Source organism: Phoenix dactylifera, chromosome 2 (assembly GCF_051530095.1).
Source record: "Phoenix dactylifera cultivar Ajwa chromosome 2, Ajwa_hap1_PhDact_Kaust_v1.1, whole genome shotgun sequence".
Taxonomy (NCBI): Eukaryota; Viridiplantae; Streptophyta; class Magnoliopsida; order Arecales; family Arecaceae; genus Phoenix; species Phoenix dactylifera.
This window is the reverse complement of record NC_143191.1, coordinates 40,067,402-40,085,657: the sequence shown is the minus strand read 5'-3', so window position 1 is coordinate 40,085,657 and position 18,256 is coordinate 40,067,402. Positions and strand designations below refer to the sequence as shown.

The 18,256-nt window shown below is 35.9% G+C and overlaps 2 protein-coding genes across 2 annotated transcripts; both read right to left on the bottom strand.

The window, feature by feature from the left end:
- Positions 1-924: 924 nt before the first annotated feature.
- Positions 925-8,191, bottom strand: LOC103710655 (putative calcium-binding protein CML21). The gene is made up of 5 exons (XM_089929001.1): positions 7,873-8,191; positions 4,891-5,122; positions 3,321-3,520; positions 1,780-1,954; positions 925-1,314 (listed from the first exon to the last, which is right to left on the bottom strand). Exons 2-5 carry the CDS (start codon positions 5,084-5,086, stop codon positions 1,205-1,207), a joined length of 681 nt encoding a protein of 226 aa, XP_089785127.1. The 5' UTR covers positions 5,087-5,122; positions 7,873-8,191; the 3' UTR covers positions 925-1,204.
- A 737-nt stretch (positions 8,192-8,928) lies between these two features.
- On the bottom strand, positions 8,929-12,841 carry LOC149768321 (uncharacterized). Its single transcript, XM_089928171.1, has 2 exons — positions 11,527-12,841; positions 8,929-10,235 (listed from the first exon to the last, which is right to left on the bottom strand). The coding sequence occupies exons 1-2, from the start codon at positions 12,839-12,841 to the stop codon at positions 8,929-8,931; spliced, it is 2,622 nt and encodes an 873-aa protein (XP_089784297.1).
- Positions 12,842-18,256: the final 5,415 nt, after the last annotated feature.

The following is an 18,256-nucleotide window of genomic DNA, read 5'->3' as shown; positions in this document are numbered from 1 at the left end:
TACAACTTATGTTTTATTGGAATGAATCCGATTATCTCCGGACCTGTCAAAGAAATTGATCAATTTATAGCGGCAACAGCCAATTGAATTATTCAGTCATTCTACAGGCCATTCATACAAATTTTCCTCATGTATTAAATACCAATTATATATTTTGATGCCTTGACAGTAGTTCTGTTATCATTTATTGCCTCTTCTGTATGAAGAGTGGATCATAAAATTTGAATATTTTAGCTCTCTTTTTTTCCGCTGTTACTTTTATGAGTGCTTCACGAACATCTATTAAACGCATTTCTTCCAAATTCTCAAACCTGTATAAATATAAAAAGCTCTGTTAAAACATTTTAGTTTTGTACTCAAAATGCTGAAAACCAATCTTGTTCCGGAAACAGCTTCTAAACGAAAGACCACAACCAGAGATCACTGGTTCATAAAGCATCAAAAATTAGAGGCCAGCTTGTCATCATTATAATGAAAAGTTGCACACGTGGCTTAGTTATATTAAATGATCCCTGCTTGTATAGTGCTACTCAACTGCCCCTGCCATATGTAGTTATAGCATAACTCTTATGATAGGGCATAATAAGGCTATGAGCCAGATGACTTGGCTGATTTGCCTTTCGCAATCGATGTCGTGTTATTCAGGACAAGTTTGTTTATACATGCACTCAAATGATAAAAATGTGATACAAAAAATTATCTGGTCTTTTTACAAACATAAGAAGCAAGGATAATAGGCTGAGGAACATGAGGAAAAGTTACAAAACCTAATCTACAAGCTCCAAAGGAATTCATGGTCACACTAAAAAAGCTAAGTGGTTGTTGATCATCCTCTTGGAGGTACCCCACATGCAATTCAAAATTTTTTATCCTGTCTGTGGAATGCTATGAAGAATTTGAGTAAACATTGATTAATCTACAAAATGAGCAATAAATAAATTGGCAGTCGAATATGAATAAAAAATAAAGCTTCATCCAAACACGTACCGTGTAACTGAAAATTTTAGTTTTGTTGCCTATTAATAGAAATATGGCCAAGGCCAAACAGGGGAATTGATGAACCGATCTCAATGTCTTAGTCCCCACTTGCCATTGTTGCAAAAGAAATACATATTGGCATCACAGGGGTAATGCTGCTCATCAGTTCTGCTTTTCCCAATAACCCCATTTGCAGGCACCTGATGAAAACTGAAGAGTAGAAAATTCATTCATCATCCTCTTCTTCCTCAGCATCATCAATTCCCACCCAACAGGTAAAAGCAAAAAGAAACTCCTTGAAGGTCACCATTCCATTTTTATCCCAGTCCATTTCTTCTGTTACAACACAAAATAAAACTGGGTCATTTATTCTTCTATTGATCTTTGACCAAACAAAGCCCTGAATTTTATCTAATACAGAAATAGCTTTGACAATATTTACTTCCTTGGAAAGACAAAAAATGCGGTCAGCTGCTTGAGGAAGGTGCTTTTATAAAGTATGTCGGACATAACATGATCTAATTTCAACTTCTTGCAGTGCTTGAGTGTTATGATTAAGGCGAACTAACTAAAACATAAGTTTTCACACCAGAAGTGATGTCATGCGATCAAACCACAATGCATTAAGTTGGAGAAAAATAAGCCCTCACAGTGCCAACTAAAACCAAAGTAAGAAACTGTCTCCATTACATATTTGGCATTGATAACCAGCAAGTGGACATGTATGATTTGAAGAATTGGGCTTGTGCGTGCACTTCATTTGTGAGAAAGAGAGGAAAGGGTGAGGAAGAATGAACTGACCAAATCTCTTCATGGCTATGCGTCCTGAAGAGCGTTCACCTGTAGTTGTCTCGTTTATGGCTTGTACCATCTCATTCTTGCTAACATATCCATCCTTGTTCTTGTCCAAGAAAACAAAAGCATCAACCAGAGTCTCAAAAGTTGCCTCAAGGCTTGGTAATCCCATACTTGATTTCTAGCACAGGTCAAGGAAACACAATCTTTTTCAAAGTTTTCTGCTTGTGCTTTAGCTGAAAATAGTGAGACCAATAAAAATAGTATTGAACTAGCAAGTGTAAATCAGAGGACAATGACCATATCTGGCAAAATGTCAGGAATGAAGATAACATCCTTCATTTTCTTTTTTACTTCTTCAAAATTTTCTTGAGTTTGATAACGTTTATGAAATAAAGCAATATAAGATTAGTTATGTTTTGACGTGCATTGGAGAGATTAAACAAGGCCTCCCCATCATTACTTATTTTTGATTAGCATAGAGATCTGACTGCATGACTAGCAAGCCAAATGAATTTGACTGACTTCGGCTTGAGGGATCCAGTTTCAACATGCATGTCATTGTTCATACTAAGGGCAGTAGCCTACTTCACTTAAAGGTTCTTCAGAATTTCTTTCTCAACAACCTAATCCAGATACAATTATATTACACCTTTTCTTTAAAACCTTTCCATGGCTTATTTTAGAATCTCTTAACACAAAAAGCATATAGCTATCCAGACTATATCTGCATTTGGCTCAAGCTGCATGTGATTCTATATTCTCAAGAAGAATTGTTCATCATTGCCTTATCCTTTACAAAGGCATCTTGCTAGTCTCATCCACTGAAGTATATTCTGACTTTTCACCTTAACTCTAGAATACACCCACTTACAGTCCTTGTATCTGCTCTGCATTTTTTTTTTACCGTTTTTACCCAACTTTCCAACAAGTGCCTTGTAAAATATTCCTATTAATATTTACATCCACAGTGAGATAACAGACTTGCTAGAAGACATGTTCTGAATATGAACATTGAGGTATGCATCACAAACGACATATAATGAGGATAGAAATCAAAAGTCATCAAACAAACATACAGATATTATAAACATATTTTCATAAGACCCAGTCAACAAGTTGTGTGAGAAGCTGGTCACTAATAAGAGATCGGAGGTGCATCCACTCTCTCGAGGATGGAAAATTTGAGATCGATGCCAATAAGAAATGTAATAATCACCTATACAGAAGAATGGTTGATAGGCATGTCCCAGAGCTTGCAAGAGATTTTATTCTGAACAAATCACTTTTCAGCTCTAAATATAATAATAGCAAGATATAACGCATCACTAATAACAATGCAATTTAAAAATAAAATCAGGTGAGACAAAACACCATAGCAAAATCTTTTTAAAAAACAAAGATGTTATAACCAACAAAAATAGATCCACCAAATTACAGTCAGAACTATCAGCACTTTGTTCTCATTGTTATATCCTGTCATCCTGCAAAGTAAATAAAAACCACTATAAAGAAAATATAGCAAGCAGTAAGTGTATGAAGGATACTACTCGAGCAGCAGCTGGTTCCTTGAGAAGATAAACAAGGCATAGAAGAACAATAAACTCATTGAATTTAATTCCCATATTCTCATTGATATCACATGCCTTGAAGAGATCATTGATCTCCTCCTCTGTAGCAGAGATTTCCAAATTCTGAAAGCAACGCTTCAGTTCTTCTGGATCTATTGCACCATTGGAATCTTCATCTAGAAGAGAATGAAATACATTAGCCAGACTTGGTATAAATCATATAATTTGGAAAGCAGAGAAGACATGTGGATGGTTAAAAAGAAGGGGAAAAAATTCTCATATTTGGCCACTTGATGGAGGGGTGAAAATTCCCATATACTTCACAGCAGGGAGGGAGATGGGGTAACTGCACGTTAAAAAGAGACAAAAGAACAGTGTTCCATTCTTATGTCTTCCAACCATGGGCCCTCTTTATCCTTTGGTGAACCCAAAAGTTAAATGAATCACGATCATTTGATCTGCGTGGACTTAATTGTGGACCTCATTTGAATTGTTAAGTCTTGGAGACCTGCTTGAATCAATATGGATGCAAACAATACCAAGATCATATGCGTGCATGGCTCTGAGAGAGAGAGAGAGAGCATCTTTGAATTATGGCTAGCTGATACCCTCCCTCTCCTTGCTTTGATTACCATATATATCACATGGTACCAAAAAATCATTTGCTTTTCCCCCAAGTTCATTGCTTGCGGGAATTTTTGTAGTCTTGCTGATTCAAGACAGAAAATGGATTAATAGAAGAATATAGCTTCCTGATGTTCATGGTGATCCTCATATTGTATCACATTAGAGGCACAATAATGCGTATGTAGAGGATTCTTCATGCAAACTCATGCATGAAGCAATTAAAATTAACATGGACCATTCAATCTGCAAGTCACTTCTAGTTGGTGAACAGAAGTCAGCAAGTAGGTACCAGTCGAAGCATCGAACTGTAAAGGTATTTTGTAAGATGCATATTATAGTATGAGATATCATATGAACAGGGTTCAGATCTGACTAGTATTCCATCAAGAGAAACTGTATCTACAATCAAGTGATCGGATCTTAAATTCACCATTCATTTTCTTATCAATTTTTTATCTTCGTATGCTGACATTTATGCATTGTTTCAAGTGTACTCACATGTGATCCTAACAACGGGCAGTGATGGATCATATTGGCCCTAACCATTCCATAGATCAAACAAGTTAGAACAACAGATTGGGCCCACCATACATTATAGGCACAATTCACCTCAGTCGATTCTCCAATCACGATGGAAATGAATATGAGTGTATTAATAGCGATAAGAATATTGACCCTAAGTAAATTTGACATCCTTTTTCTTTTTCTTTTCTTTCTTTTTTTGTGGGTGTGTGGATGGTGCAGTTAGACAGACAAATTGTCTTCTCTATTTGGCACATCTAGCATTGATGAGAAACTTCCAACAGAGAAGAATAACAAACACTTCTTCCTGAAAGCCATTTCAAGCCCTTTGATATGACAAGGTCGCTTAAGGCAATCACTAACTTTTGTTTTTATATAGCACTAAAGAATTACTCACCAAATCGCTCAAATATGGTTTTGCAATTTCTTAAGCTCTCATCAATTTTTGAAAATTTCATAATAATGCTGTTGAATGATTTCATGGAAGATCCTTCTGATGCCCTCTTTTGCATAGCTTCAACCATTTTTGCCTCAAGTTTTGATTCTGGTGCACTACATCTTAGCGAATCACTCTTCCCAAATACACCACCCATTTTAGTGCAAGTGTTGGATGCAGACCAATTATTTACCTATAGCATAAAGTAAGACACAAGCATGAGATAAGTGATAAATTAGAGATTTTAGCAATCTACTATGATGCAGGATAGTGTTTGACATGAAGTAAATAATGAATCCTCAATGTTGTCGCTTTCTATACAGCTACCAACAGTCAACAAGCAAGGCAAAGAAATAAAACACTGAGAATGACAGAACCTTCACGACTTAATTTTTTGTTGGATTCTAGTTTCTATTACCTGCTTAAGACCAAAACTTCAGGGGGAAAACATAATAAAAGGGGAAAGCAAAATATGATTTGTTTTGCAGCCTAACCACAAACTTCTGATGGTCCTTAGAAAAATTTGGGAGCTCTCCTTCCTGCCACAATTTTTCTGCTCAGGTAGGAAGCCAACCTTTCCAGTCAGAGACGGTGCAATTACCATGGAGATAGTCAGCCAAAAACAAATTAAATATGACTATATTTCTTAAGACAAAATCATTGAAGGACAAATCTTCTACTCTTCCTTCTCAATAGTTTAAGATAAATTAGACAATATTGCACGCTTGCTGGACATGATTGCGAAAAGAACTGCAAAGAGTAATTCTCAAGTAAAACAAAAAATTCCAGAGTAAGAGAGGAGGAGAGGAAAGATGGATCAAACAGTCTTGGAAAGATAAGATGCGACATATTATTCAGTCTACTACTTCAGTTACTGATGCCCATGAGATCCTATGTTTTTCCCCAGGGACCAGCAATCTGATTTCGTAAGATTTCACTTATGTGAAACCAATGTCTCCATGTTGTTCCTAGACTGCTGGTATGATATTTTTCCCCAAAAAAAGATGTTCCTGGACAACTTTTGCTTTGAAAATAAGATTCTAACATCTATGATGCTCTTACTTTCTCTTCACCTTGCGGGGAGATAAGATACAATTCCAAAGTGTATAAAAGTCTGCAAAATCAACTATAATTATCAGTATAGCATATCCTTTGCTGACATGCATCTTAAAATATTGTAATTTAGTTCAACAACTGAATGAAAGACTCATGGCCATGATCGGCGGAACCATCTCCAATTGTCTAGTTTGGAGCGTACCGAGCCGTACCGGCAGCAGACTGGAATGGTACCAGCAGCAGACTGGAATGGTTCCGGCAACCAAAACGAGAAACCAGTGATGAAGGGGGAGAAGGAGAAGAAAAGAGAGGAAAAAAGATAGAGAACAAGGGAGAGAGGGAGAGGAAGGAAGAGAAAGGGAGGTGGAGGCCGGCCGATGGAGGGCCGAGGAGCCACGCAGAGGAGGCAGAGGAGGGGCTCCGCCTCTGATTCCTCTGTTTCATTCTTGAGGAGTCATGCAGAGGAGGCAGAGGAGGGACCCTTGTTTCGAACGAAACAGGGGAACCGGAGGCGAATCCCCTCCTCCGCCTCCTCCACGTAGCTCGTCGGCTCTCCGCCACCCTCCTTCTCTCTCCCTCCCTCTCTCCCTCTTCTCTCTCTCTCTCCCTCTCTCCCCCTTCTCTCTCTCTCTCCCTCTCTCCCTCCCTCTCTCCCATTCTTCCTCTCCCCTGCCTCATCTACTGTGTCGTACGGGCCTAGCATGGAACAGACGGGGCCATACCGACCAATGCCGTCGGGCAACCGGTCCGATCTCCAGTTCCGGCACAGTTGCTCACGGCGCATTAAAAGTCAATTAATACCTTGCCCGGGATCATTGTACAGTCCATAATTTTTAAGATTTCCTAAAAGCATTCAGAAGATAAAAGAGAGTTTGGCTCTACAATTTACAAATTTTCAAGAACATTTCATTGTAGTTAGTTTATAGTATGGGTAACACATCAACGACGAAAGTCCACAACTTGCATGGCCAAAATTTTGTTACCTAGTTCGAATATCACAAAACCGGACAAAGAAATGATAACAACCAAACAAGTGCTTACTCCTATACTGCATAATTGCTTTCTGCAATGCAACATAGACATAGATTATCAAATAAATTAGGAGGAAAAGAAACAAATGTCCAACTCTCATGACCAGTCCTAGTGATATAGAGGTGGAAGAAGATAAGGAACACCTATGAAAACTCCAAACTTAACGCTAACACAAAGCCAGCCATGTCCCACCCAAACGCATCAAGCACTACTATTCTCATGCCATCTCTTTTAAAAATAAAGATAAGCAAAGATTATTGCAGTTGCATAATTGCATAAAATCGACAGACATTCATCACAGATCAGATACATCGACATCATAAAAAAAGAAAACAACATGTTTGCAAGGAATTCCTGGAAGGGGAATCTTTCAGATCCATTTTGCAGGTATTTTCTAACCCCCCAAACCAAAGCTGGCCTCTTTAAGATGAACTGAGAAAAAGATAGAACAAATAGAATTCAAGTACAGTGTTGCCCTAAGAAATGGTCGCACGTTTGAAATGGCAATAAAGGACAGGAAAACCAACATTTTATCAAATAATCTCCGATATTTAAAGCTCAACAAGTAACTATCTCTAAAAGTTAACTCTATTTATATTATATATATAGACACACAAACACACACAGGATGGAGACACGCCCGATCCTTCTCAACCTTCTCCTATTAAAATCTTCGCAAAATTGACAAAAAAATCCCCAATAAAAAGCTCAGCTAAATATCCACATCGGCGCCGATATAAAAAGAAAACAGGCAGAGTAAGAAAAACCCACAGAAAATCAGTTCGACGTAAGCCTAATAATTTTTTTATGGAACCACACCAAATAAAATCTAGTGCAGCATAGATAGAGACTGACCTCTTCCCTCTCAAGTCCTAGACTTTTAGCATCACATCAAACAACCACAACAAATGAAGCCAATAGTTGGTCGCTGGGAGAGATTTGGATCGGAGGAACGAGCTGTTGTCGAGCTCTCTTGCACGATCTCAGAGGAGTCGTCTTGGATCGGAGGAGGAGGAGATGCGGCGGAGAGGATTGGGGAAGGGGAGGGCTCCTTTTGGGCTAAAGTTGGGAATTTGGTTCATGGGATGGAAGCCATGATTTCTGGGGTGCGCACCACGCAGGCGTTTCGAGCCGTCGGAAGGGAGGGATGGGTGCAACCAATGCAAAAGTTTTGTTCGATCCTAACCAAAAGAAGGGAAGATGCTGGGAATCTTCCGGGTGGATCCGCCTTTCCTCTTTTGCATTGACCCAAGGGTCGTGCCGTGTCTTCTTTAAAATAATAAGGCCTGTTTGGAAGAGCTTTGGGGGGACAAAAAGTACTTTTTGGTCCTTCAAAAATATTTTTAGATAAAAAATAGTATTTGGTAAAATTTTCAGAAAGCTGTTTCAGCTTTTGCGGAAAGCTGAAAATAGCTTTTAGAGCGCGAGAATTCAATGCATCAAATTGGTGTCTTTGAGACTATGAACCATTTTTTAGGACTAGTAAGTATGACTTACAGAACTTTTGGTGAAACATGAAATTTCTATGAACCAAAAGTCCTTTATGTAAATCAGTGACTCATAGCCCACATTGACCTCTCAAGTTCTAGGCTTGTTCTAAACGGGTTGGTGCAAATAGGCCATGCACCTTACCTGGATATTCATGAGTGCTTTAGAGAAATGCCTAATTCTCATAGGAAGCGGCCCCACTCCCACACCCATATAGGTGGATCCATCAAGTGTGTACTGCAGGTATACACACCATCCTAAAGGACTATGGTATCCATTAAGAGCTTTACCTCATCCTTATCTACTACAGTTTGCACTATCTACACCATAGGGATGGATTTTCAAAATTAAATACGATAGTGTACTCACAGTCAACTAGCGACTTGTTATTACCCATATGAACATGCTTCATGAGATCTCCAATCACACATGTTGGGTTTCTGTCGTTATTGACTTTGATATAGGCATTAGTCCCATCCCCCTCGATGTTTCACTCACTAGTTTTCTACCTAGTGGTTTTGTCAAAGGATCGGCCAAATTCAACTCTGACTTTACAAACTCAAGAGATATAATCCCATCATCAAGCAGCTGCCTTACAATATTATGTCTCAACCTTATGTGTCTATTCTTCCCATTATAAACTTTATTCTTAGCTCGATATATAGCAGCTTGGTTATCACAAAGAATAGACACAGAAGGTGTTGGTTTATTCCATAATGGAATATCTCCCACAAGATTTCTAAGCCATTCAGCTTCAGAACCTGCCTTTTCTAAGGCAATAAACTCGGACTCCATTGTAGACCAAGCGATGCATGTTTGCTTGGATGATTTCCAAGATATTGCACCCCTACCAAGAGTAAAGATATATCCACTCGTGGATTTCATCTCATCTGAATCAGAGATCCAATTTGCATCACTATACCCTTCTAGTACAGCTGGAAATCCACGATATAACAAACCATAATTAATGGTTCCTTTCAAGTACCTTAGTACTCTATGAACAGCACTCCAATGGTCCTTACTAGGATTATGAGTATACCTACTTAATCTTCCTACTGCATAAGCAATATCAGGACGAGTGCAGTTAACTAAAAACATTAAACTACCAATGATGCGAGCATATTCTATTTGTAAAATACCATTATCTTTATTTTTTCTTAAATGTATACTAGCATCATATGGAGTAGATACGGGTTTACTATCATAATGCTCAAATTTTCTTAAAATTTTTTCAATATAGTGTTCTTGTGATAGCATAAGTCCATTAGAACTTCTTGTTATTTTAATCCCAAGAATTACATCAGCTTCACCCATATCTTTCATATCAAAATTTGAAGCTAAAAATTTCTTAGTATCTATAACTATATTCAAATTAGTTCCCATTATAAGCATATCATCAACATACAAACATATGATCACAACAACATTATTAACAACCTTACTATAAACACACTTATCAGCCTCATTAATTAGAAAGCCATTAGATACCAATACTTTATCAAATTTTTCATGCCATTGTTTAGGTGCTTGTTTTAATCCATATAAGGATTTTACTAATTTACAAACTTTGTGCTCATTACCAGGAACAACACAACCTTCAGGTTGTTCCATGTAAATTTCTTCATCTAATTCTCCATTCAAGAATGCAGTTTTTACATCCATTTGGTGAATTACTAAATTATGAATGGATGCTAATGCAATGAGTACTCTAATAGATGAAATTCTAGAAACTGGTGCAAAGGTGTCAAAATAATCAATATCTTTTCTTTGTGAGTATCCTTTTGCTACTAATCTTGCTTTAAACTTATCAAAAAATTGAATTATCTGGTTTTAACTTTCTTTTAAAAATCCACTTACAACCAATTGATTTAGCACCTGGAGGCAAATCAACTAAGGTCCATGTATGATTAGACATAATAGACTCTATTTCATTATTAATAGCCTCCTTCCAAAAAGGTACATCAGCTGAAGTTATTGCTTCTTTATAAGTTTGAGGTTCATTATCAACAAGAAAGGTGTAAAAATCATTTCCAAAATTTTTCTCTTTTCTAGTTCTTTTACTTCTTCTTAAATCAATTTCATAATTTTCATGTGCCTCCTTTTCTTGTTTATTATGAGACTGAGAGTCAATTTTTTCTTTACCTAGTTTCATAGGAAAGATATGTTCAAAGAAATCAGCATTTTTAGATTCTACTATAGTGTTGGGTTCCATAATATTAGATTCACATTTTAATACCAAGAATCTATAAGCAGCACTATTTAATGCATAACCAATAAATAAGCAATCAAAGGTTTTAGGTCCCAACTTTCTTTTCTTTGGTTTAGGTAATAGAACTTTGGCCAAACACCCCCACACTTTAAGATATGTAAGGTTAGGTACATGACCTTCCCATAACTCATAGGGTGTCTTACCAATTTTCTTATAAGGTATTCTATTTTGAATGTGACAAGCGGAGAGAATAGCTTCCCCCCACAAATAAAGAGGTACTCCTGAGCTTATTAACATAGCATTCATCATTTCTTTTAGAGTTCTATTTTTACGTTCAGCAACTCCATTAGATTCAGGAGAATATGGTGGGGTAATCTCATGGATTATACCTTTATCTTCACAAAATTTATTGAAGAGATTATACTCATATTCTCCTCCTCTATCAGTCCTTATTCTTTTAATTTTCTTATTAAATTTATTTTCTACTTCAGTAACATATTGCTGAAATTTTTCAAAAGTTTCATCTTTAGTCCTAAGTAGATATACCTTAGTGTATTTAGAATAATCATCAATAAAAGTTATGTAAAATCTTTTTCCTCCTCTAGTTGGAGTGTTTTTCAAATCTCCTAAATCAGAATGTATTAATCCAAGTAATTCAGTTTCTCTTTCTATTGACTTATGACTCTTTTTAGTAGATTTAGATTCTACACACACTTCACATTTATCATTCACATTTCCAAAGGTAATATTATTTAACAAGCCTAGGTCTTTCATTTTCTTGATATAAGAAAAATTAACATGTCCTAATCTACCATGCCATACATCAACAAAATCAATCAAATAAGCAAAAGATGATGCATTTTCATTCATAGTTTCGATTACATTCAAGACAAATAAACCCTGGTTACAATAACCCTTCCCAATGAAAACATTGTTCTTAGTCATTACAATTTTATCAGACTCAAAATACACTTTAATTCCAGCCTTTCCTAATAAAGATACAGATACTAAGTTCCAACGGATATTAGGAACATGCAGCACATCATTCAGGGAAAGGACTTTTCCTGATGTTAGCTTGAGGAGTACTTTTCCTTTGTCAACCACTGGCGAGGGTCTCGAATCACCCATGAACACTTGTTCTTCGCCTTCATTTAATGGAGTGTAGGAAGTATATGCACTTCTATTGCCACAAATATGTCTGGTAGCCCCAGAGTCTACCACCCAGTCCTTTGCTGCCATAACCATGTTGGTTTCAGACACAACTGCTGCAATAATATCTGTCTCTACCAAGTTAGCATTTGGTTTAGCAGATATATCATTCCTTTTTCTAAACCTGCATTGATTAGCATAATGTCCAGGTTTTCCACAAACAAAACAAGTTCCCTTTCTTTTAAAACCAAGACCTTGGAACTTAGGTTTCTTATCATTTTTGAGATAAGGCTTCTTGAACTTTGAACGAGACCCACCTGGTTTGCTGACTATTACATTGGCTTTGGAAGTCATTTCCTTGGCCAATTGTTCTCGGTCTCTGACTCGATTTTGTTCTTCAATTCTAATATGAACAATAACATCTTCAAGACTCATATGTTTTCTTTTGTGCTTCATGCTGTTTTTATAATTTTTCCAAGACTCAGGTAATTTTTCAATCAGACAGCTGGCTAGGAAAACTTCTTGAAGTATTATGTCTTCATTTTTAAGATCAGTGACCAGCCTATGAAAATCATGGATTTGTGATGACACATCCCTATCCTCAGATATTTGAAAGTGCAGAAAATTTCCTATAGCATATTTTTGTACTCCAGCATCTTCTAACACATATTTTTTATTCAGATTCTCCCAAATTTCTGCAGCTTCTTTGTATGAACAGTAGACATCAAAAAGTTCATTGGACAGTGTACTCAGAATTGTGTGCCTACAGATTTTATTTCCATGTTCCCACTCTTTGAATTTAGTGTCAAAATCTTCAGACCCTTCTATCGGTTTTGACTGATTTAAATACCGAGCAAAATTAAGCATATCTAATGCAGAATAAACACATTCTTGCCATCTCTTAAAATACATACCATTGAAACTCTCAATTTTAGAAGTATCAGGAATTGATCTAGCAGTAATCATAGCAGAATCCATGTCGATCTATTCTTAAGATTGTAATAAAATAATAGATGGAGAGAAGGAAGAACTTATCAGTTGAGGCGTGATTTCACTGTCCTTAAGAATAGATCGCGCCCCTCGGAGAATGAATCTCGGTGTAGCAGGTAATGGCGGCCTATCCTCCAGGATACAACAACTGGATCACTCCAAGCGCACACTCGCAGATGCAGTGATCTTGTCGAACAGCCCAGAAGCGCTCAGAACAGAGCAGAGTATCTTCTCGGGAACAGAACAGAGGAGAGTATCCTCTCGAGAACAGAACAGAGGAGAGTATCCTCTCGGAGAGGAGAGTATCCTCTCGGGAACACAGAAAACAGAGAGAGAGAGGCTTACGGGAATCAGAGAGAGATTTTTATTTTTTATGTGTATCTCTATCGGATCTGATAGGGTTTAAAAAGAAATGAAGAGGCGTAATTTAAAAGACACGTCGTTTTACCAAGGAGGTGTTTTAAAAGACGCGACGTTTTATCAAGATAAAACAAAACAATTCAAAAAAATAAAACGGCAAAAGAAACCTGGCTCAAGCCCACACCCGCGGGGGGGGGGGGGGGGTCCCCCCTACGCGTGATAATCGCAACGCGCCTGGATCGGATTCGCCAATTTTGGCTTGGACCTCCATTGGGCTCATGCGCGCGTGGGCTACTTTCTTTCTTTGCTTCACCAAGTTAAAAGGTTGAATACTATATAAAGATCTTTTGAGTTTTGTTCCTTTCCAATGTGGGACTAAAAGAAAGTACACTAGACAAAAAGACAAAAAACAAAGAAGGGCAGACTCGGAATTTTGAAATATTCCAACAGAGAAAAACTCCAATTTGAAGCTTTCCGAAAACACTGTTTTCAGCTTTATTGGAAAGCTGTTTTTTGGACCAAAATACCCCTATTTAAATCACCCATCCTCTCTCTCTCCCGCCTCTATTCCATCTTCCTCTTCTTTTTTTTCCCTTTTTTTTGTTTTGGGAGCTCGTGGCTGCACCATGCCTGCCACCACCCATAGTCGGCGACCCCTCTATATTTCAATGAAATAAAATAATAAATAAATAAATAAAATAATGAGTGAGTGGCAAATAATCTGATCTAAATAAATAAATAAATAAATAAAATATTAGTAATTATTTAACCAATTTTATCACCTAGCTAGAAAATTTGTTAGAGAGATAAATGATCATTAGAAGGATGAAAAATTAATTTACACTAATAATTATAATATTTTATATATTTATTATTATATTATACTATAAATATAATATTATATTACATTATATCATAATACATTGATATGTTATGTTAAATAATTTAATATTATATTAAATTATTATTCTATAATGCATAATATTATAGTACTATATTATAATAATATTATATTACATTACATTAATATTATACTATATCATATATTTATGTATTAATATATATAATATTTAATTATGCTCTGTTATATAATACCGGTAATGTCCTTTATGGTCATTTTGTCACACAAAAGTACTTTGTCAATTTGTTTACCAAACACATGTTAAAGTGCTACAGCACTTTAGAAATATAGTTACCAAACAACAAATAGCTTTTTATAAACGCTTTGCTTCAGACAGCTCTACTTCTAACAGCTCTACTTCTAAAAGCTCTACTACTAACAGCTCCTCCAAACATGATTTAAATATTTCTACAAATAATAGTTTCCTATTTGTTTGCTTCATATATTCTATATATCTTCTCTCTACCAAACAAATTTACTCTTAAGAGTGTATACAAATATTTACTAAAAAAAATTGTTCAAAAATCCTTATAAGTGCCTGAAGTTTGAATTTTTATTACTTACACTTTCCCAATTCTAATCCACCATGTAGTTGCTTGAGTCCGAAGACGTTAGGCCATTTATTACCCAACCCATAAACGACTAGTTTTAGATAGATTTATATTTAATATAAATAAATTTAGATCATAAATAAATCAACCCAGCTACACCTATTTGTTAAACGAGTTTGAGTTCAAGTTTAGATGTTTGTCTTCTGGAATATCTACAAATGCTTTGCCCCACACACACACACACACACACAAAAAAACCAAAAAATAGAAAATAAAGTATTTGCAAATATACCCTCCAAAATCCTTATCTATACCTTGAATCTAGATCTTTACTTCTTGCATGTTGTTAGTTCTAATTTATCTTGTATTTGCCTAGGTCAAAAGGGAATCCAACTTATCAATTGACTATCTTAGTTGCATAAAATTTTTAAAAATTTCAAAAATATATAATTTTCATGCTAGTCATACAAATGTTTTTTTTTGAAAAATAAATAAATAATCAAGCACCTCATAAAAGAGTGCACATGCACAATACAACTTGAAAAACTGATAACAAAATCATTGGTAATAGTGCATTTGGTTTGGAGGATATCATGAACATAGATGTACATATGGAACTTTCAAATTATGCACACAGATTTTTAAGGGAGCATATATGCAATTTTCAAATTATGCACGCCTGTCATTTCCTAAGAGATGAAAAACAAAAAAACAAAGGGTATATATGCAAAACATTATTTCTAAATCATGTTTAGTAATACTCTACTTAGATGACATGAACCAAAAAGAAACTTGGGCCCCGCACACACCTCCCTCTCGCTTTCTTTCGATTTCTTTTTGCAATAAAATCCAACTTATAACTATATATTGAAACTGGCATGCAATAACAGAGAAATAAAAATGTCGTGTCGCTTTTCACAAGCTATAAAATAAAGTTTCCAAATCTACATTTCGATACATCCATAGAAATGCCAACCGAAATGGTAGGCTTCATTGAGTCATTATCTCTTTTTTTTAAGTCAAATACACTGTCACCATCTGGGCATTTTAAATTAAACTAGCAACAGACATGTGTATTGCATGTTAAAAAAATAATAAAAAAGTTCAGAGAATTAAGAAATAAAAGAGAAAAAATACATGGATCGGATGAAGATTATTAACATATTTTATTTATTTTTAAATGTAAAAAGAGTCCAATATTTTGGGGATTGGATGAGAGATGGATACAGTTTTTTTAAACAAATAAATCCAACTTGTTTGGTATATCGAGGCGAAACTGTGTAGACAAGAACAAAGTTGAAGAAATAAATAGAGATGCATAGATTATATATTTATTTTTTTAATTACTATAATTCATGGAGAGAGAAATTAAAGGTATTCTTGTCACAAACTTTGAAAGATAGAATCTCAAATAATATGTTCCTCTCATATCTAATAGATATAGTATGGCTATGTGGCCAAATATAAAACATAGCCCAAAGATGAGAATGATTTTATAAAAGGATGGATTAAATTTTATAATTATCTATTACTTATATGTCACCATCTAGAAATTGATGTCATGTGTCATATTTTCAAAGTTTCATAGACAATATGGGCTTGTCATGAAACTTCTATGACTAGTCAAACATATACTATAATCTTCCTAGACTCAAGAAAAGTTTAATTATGTTGATGGTGGCTATGAGATTACCCGTTTGCCTCGCTTTATTACCATAACTCAAGCTAATCATTTCATTTCAATCTTAAATTGAACCACATTGCAATGTTTTCTTGAGGATCTTACAATTCAAACGTTAGAGGATTCTATACAAGAGGATCTCAAGTTTTCATACAACAACCATCAAATTCATTAAGCTATTCCTAGTCCCATGGCATGATGACTAAGCAAAATTCACCATTGTCTGCAAGTTATGTGTGCATTCTAAGTATAGATAACTCGAAGTTTTCAACAAGGAAGCAATCCCTTGTTCACATAAAAATGTTAAACTATAAGAACATATTCTATTATATTCTAAGAAAAGAAACTCATTTCTCACAAAACACACACATTATATTAGCAATGTAAAAATAAAATAAAAAATAGAATTTTTTGCATTAATACCCTTCTCAAAATTTAAATTTGAGTGAATATCCTCTTAAAATTTATATTTATCTATATACCCTCATAAAACACTGTTTTTGCACAAATGCCTCTAATGTAACGGTTCTCATAACAACGTTAATAAAAACTATATTTATTTTAATTAAAAATAAAATAAAATTTTGAAATTACTTTTTTGTTCTCCACCGCGATCACTTTGTAAATATTTTTTTTTGCACATCTACTCATTAAGAATATTTTAGTCATTTTAATTTGAAAACCGCTAATTTTTAATGATGTTAGATAGCGTGGGTATATATGTAAAAATAAGAATAAAAAAAAGGTAGAATAGCAAAACAATTTTTTTATGAGGATATACATACAAATATCAATTTTGAAAAAATATTCATGCAAAATTCAATATTTAGAAAAATATTTATACAAAAAAATTCTACAAAATTTTATAATTCTCATTATCATCCGCCACGTATAGCAAGAAAGTTGGAGACCCAGCCATTCCACATGGCACTTTACACATGAAACCTTTTTTATGTTGTCCTACACGGGGTCGCATTGTTCTTTTCATCCTCCTCATTTGGAAATAGAATAAAGTTTTTTTAAAATTTTAAATTAAAAAAAACTTTTTAGCTAAATTTAAAAAGCGCCCTGCGGAAAGATGCTGCAGCGACCCCGGGAATATTCAGACGATCACCATCATCAACTTGTGCTCATATGCAATCTGGGCCGTCCATCCACAAGATCATTTGAACGCGTTGCCGGCATAGAAGCCGCATGGATGCGTGCCACGTGACGAACCCTTATCGCCGTCGGTCGCCTAGCTGGGCCCCCTCCGTGCCAAGTAAGCAATGACTTTGACCGGGAGACCCCTTCGGACGGGAGATTCCGCTTTCGTACCCAAGCCCGATGACGGCGCTATCGCCGGCCCAATCAGTCCCCGCGGGGGCGTCTCCGTTACGTGACGCCGTTATCCGTGTGAGCTTGCAGCTGAAGCCTCGCGTGGCCCAGCTGTGCGTATGGTAGGGGACCAGGATGTTCCCACCTTGGCCCTCCTCCTCTACCCAATAAACCATTCTTGGCTCTTAATTACAAAAATAGCCTCCTCCTTAGAAAACCCAAAAGTCCATGATGGCAGCTGTCGTAAATAGATAAGCTAGATTGGGTAAATAATTACATGTAGTGAAGCAAGTGGCCGCACAACAAAAAGCGGTGGTTTCCGTTAATTGCTACCCATAATTAAAGATCGTTATCCCACTACTTACCCGGTTCTGCATTCTGATCCCTTTAATAAAGGCCCCGGGGACCACTAACGTCTCTTCGAGATGAATTTACCAAAATACCCCTCCACTAAATTAATTGACCACAAACTGTGTGGTTAGATCTCTAGAAATGCTTACCCTTTCCTTGGTGATGATCGGGGAACCATCGTTGCAACGGGCGAGATCGTGGGCATTTTTAAGGTTTTTTATTACTTCAGTGGTATAGATGTC

Coding starts and splice junctions, on each gene's coding strand:
- LOC149768321 (XM_089928171.1), bottom strand. CDS start 12,841: ATGGATTCTGCTATGATTACTGCTAGATCAATTCCTGATACTTCTAAA. Junction 10,236..11,526: donor TTTTGTTGATGTATGGCATG/GTAGATTAGGAC, acceptor CCTTTGCACCAG/TTTCTAGAATTTCATCTATT.
- LOC103710655 (XM_089929001.1), bottom strand. CDS start 5,086: ATGGGTGGTGTATTTGGGAAGAGTGATTCGCTAAGATGTAGTGCACCA. Junction 1,955..3,320: donor AACCAGCTGCTGCTCGAGTA/GTATCCTTCATA, acceptor GACCTGTGCTAG/AAATCAAGTATGGGATTACC. Junction 1,315..1,779: donor CATAGCCATGAAGAGATTTG/GTCAGTTCATTC, acceptor GTGTTGTAACAG/AAGAAATGGACTGGGATAAA.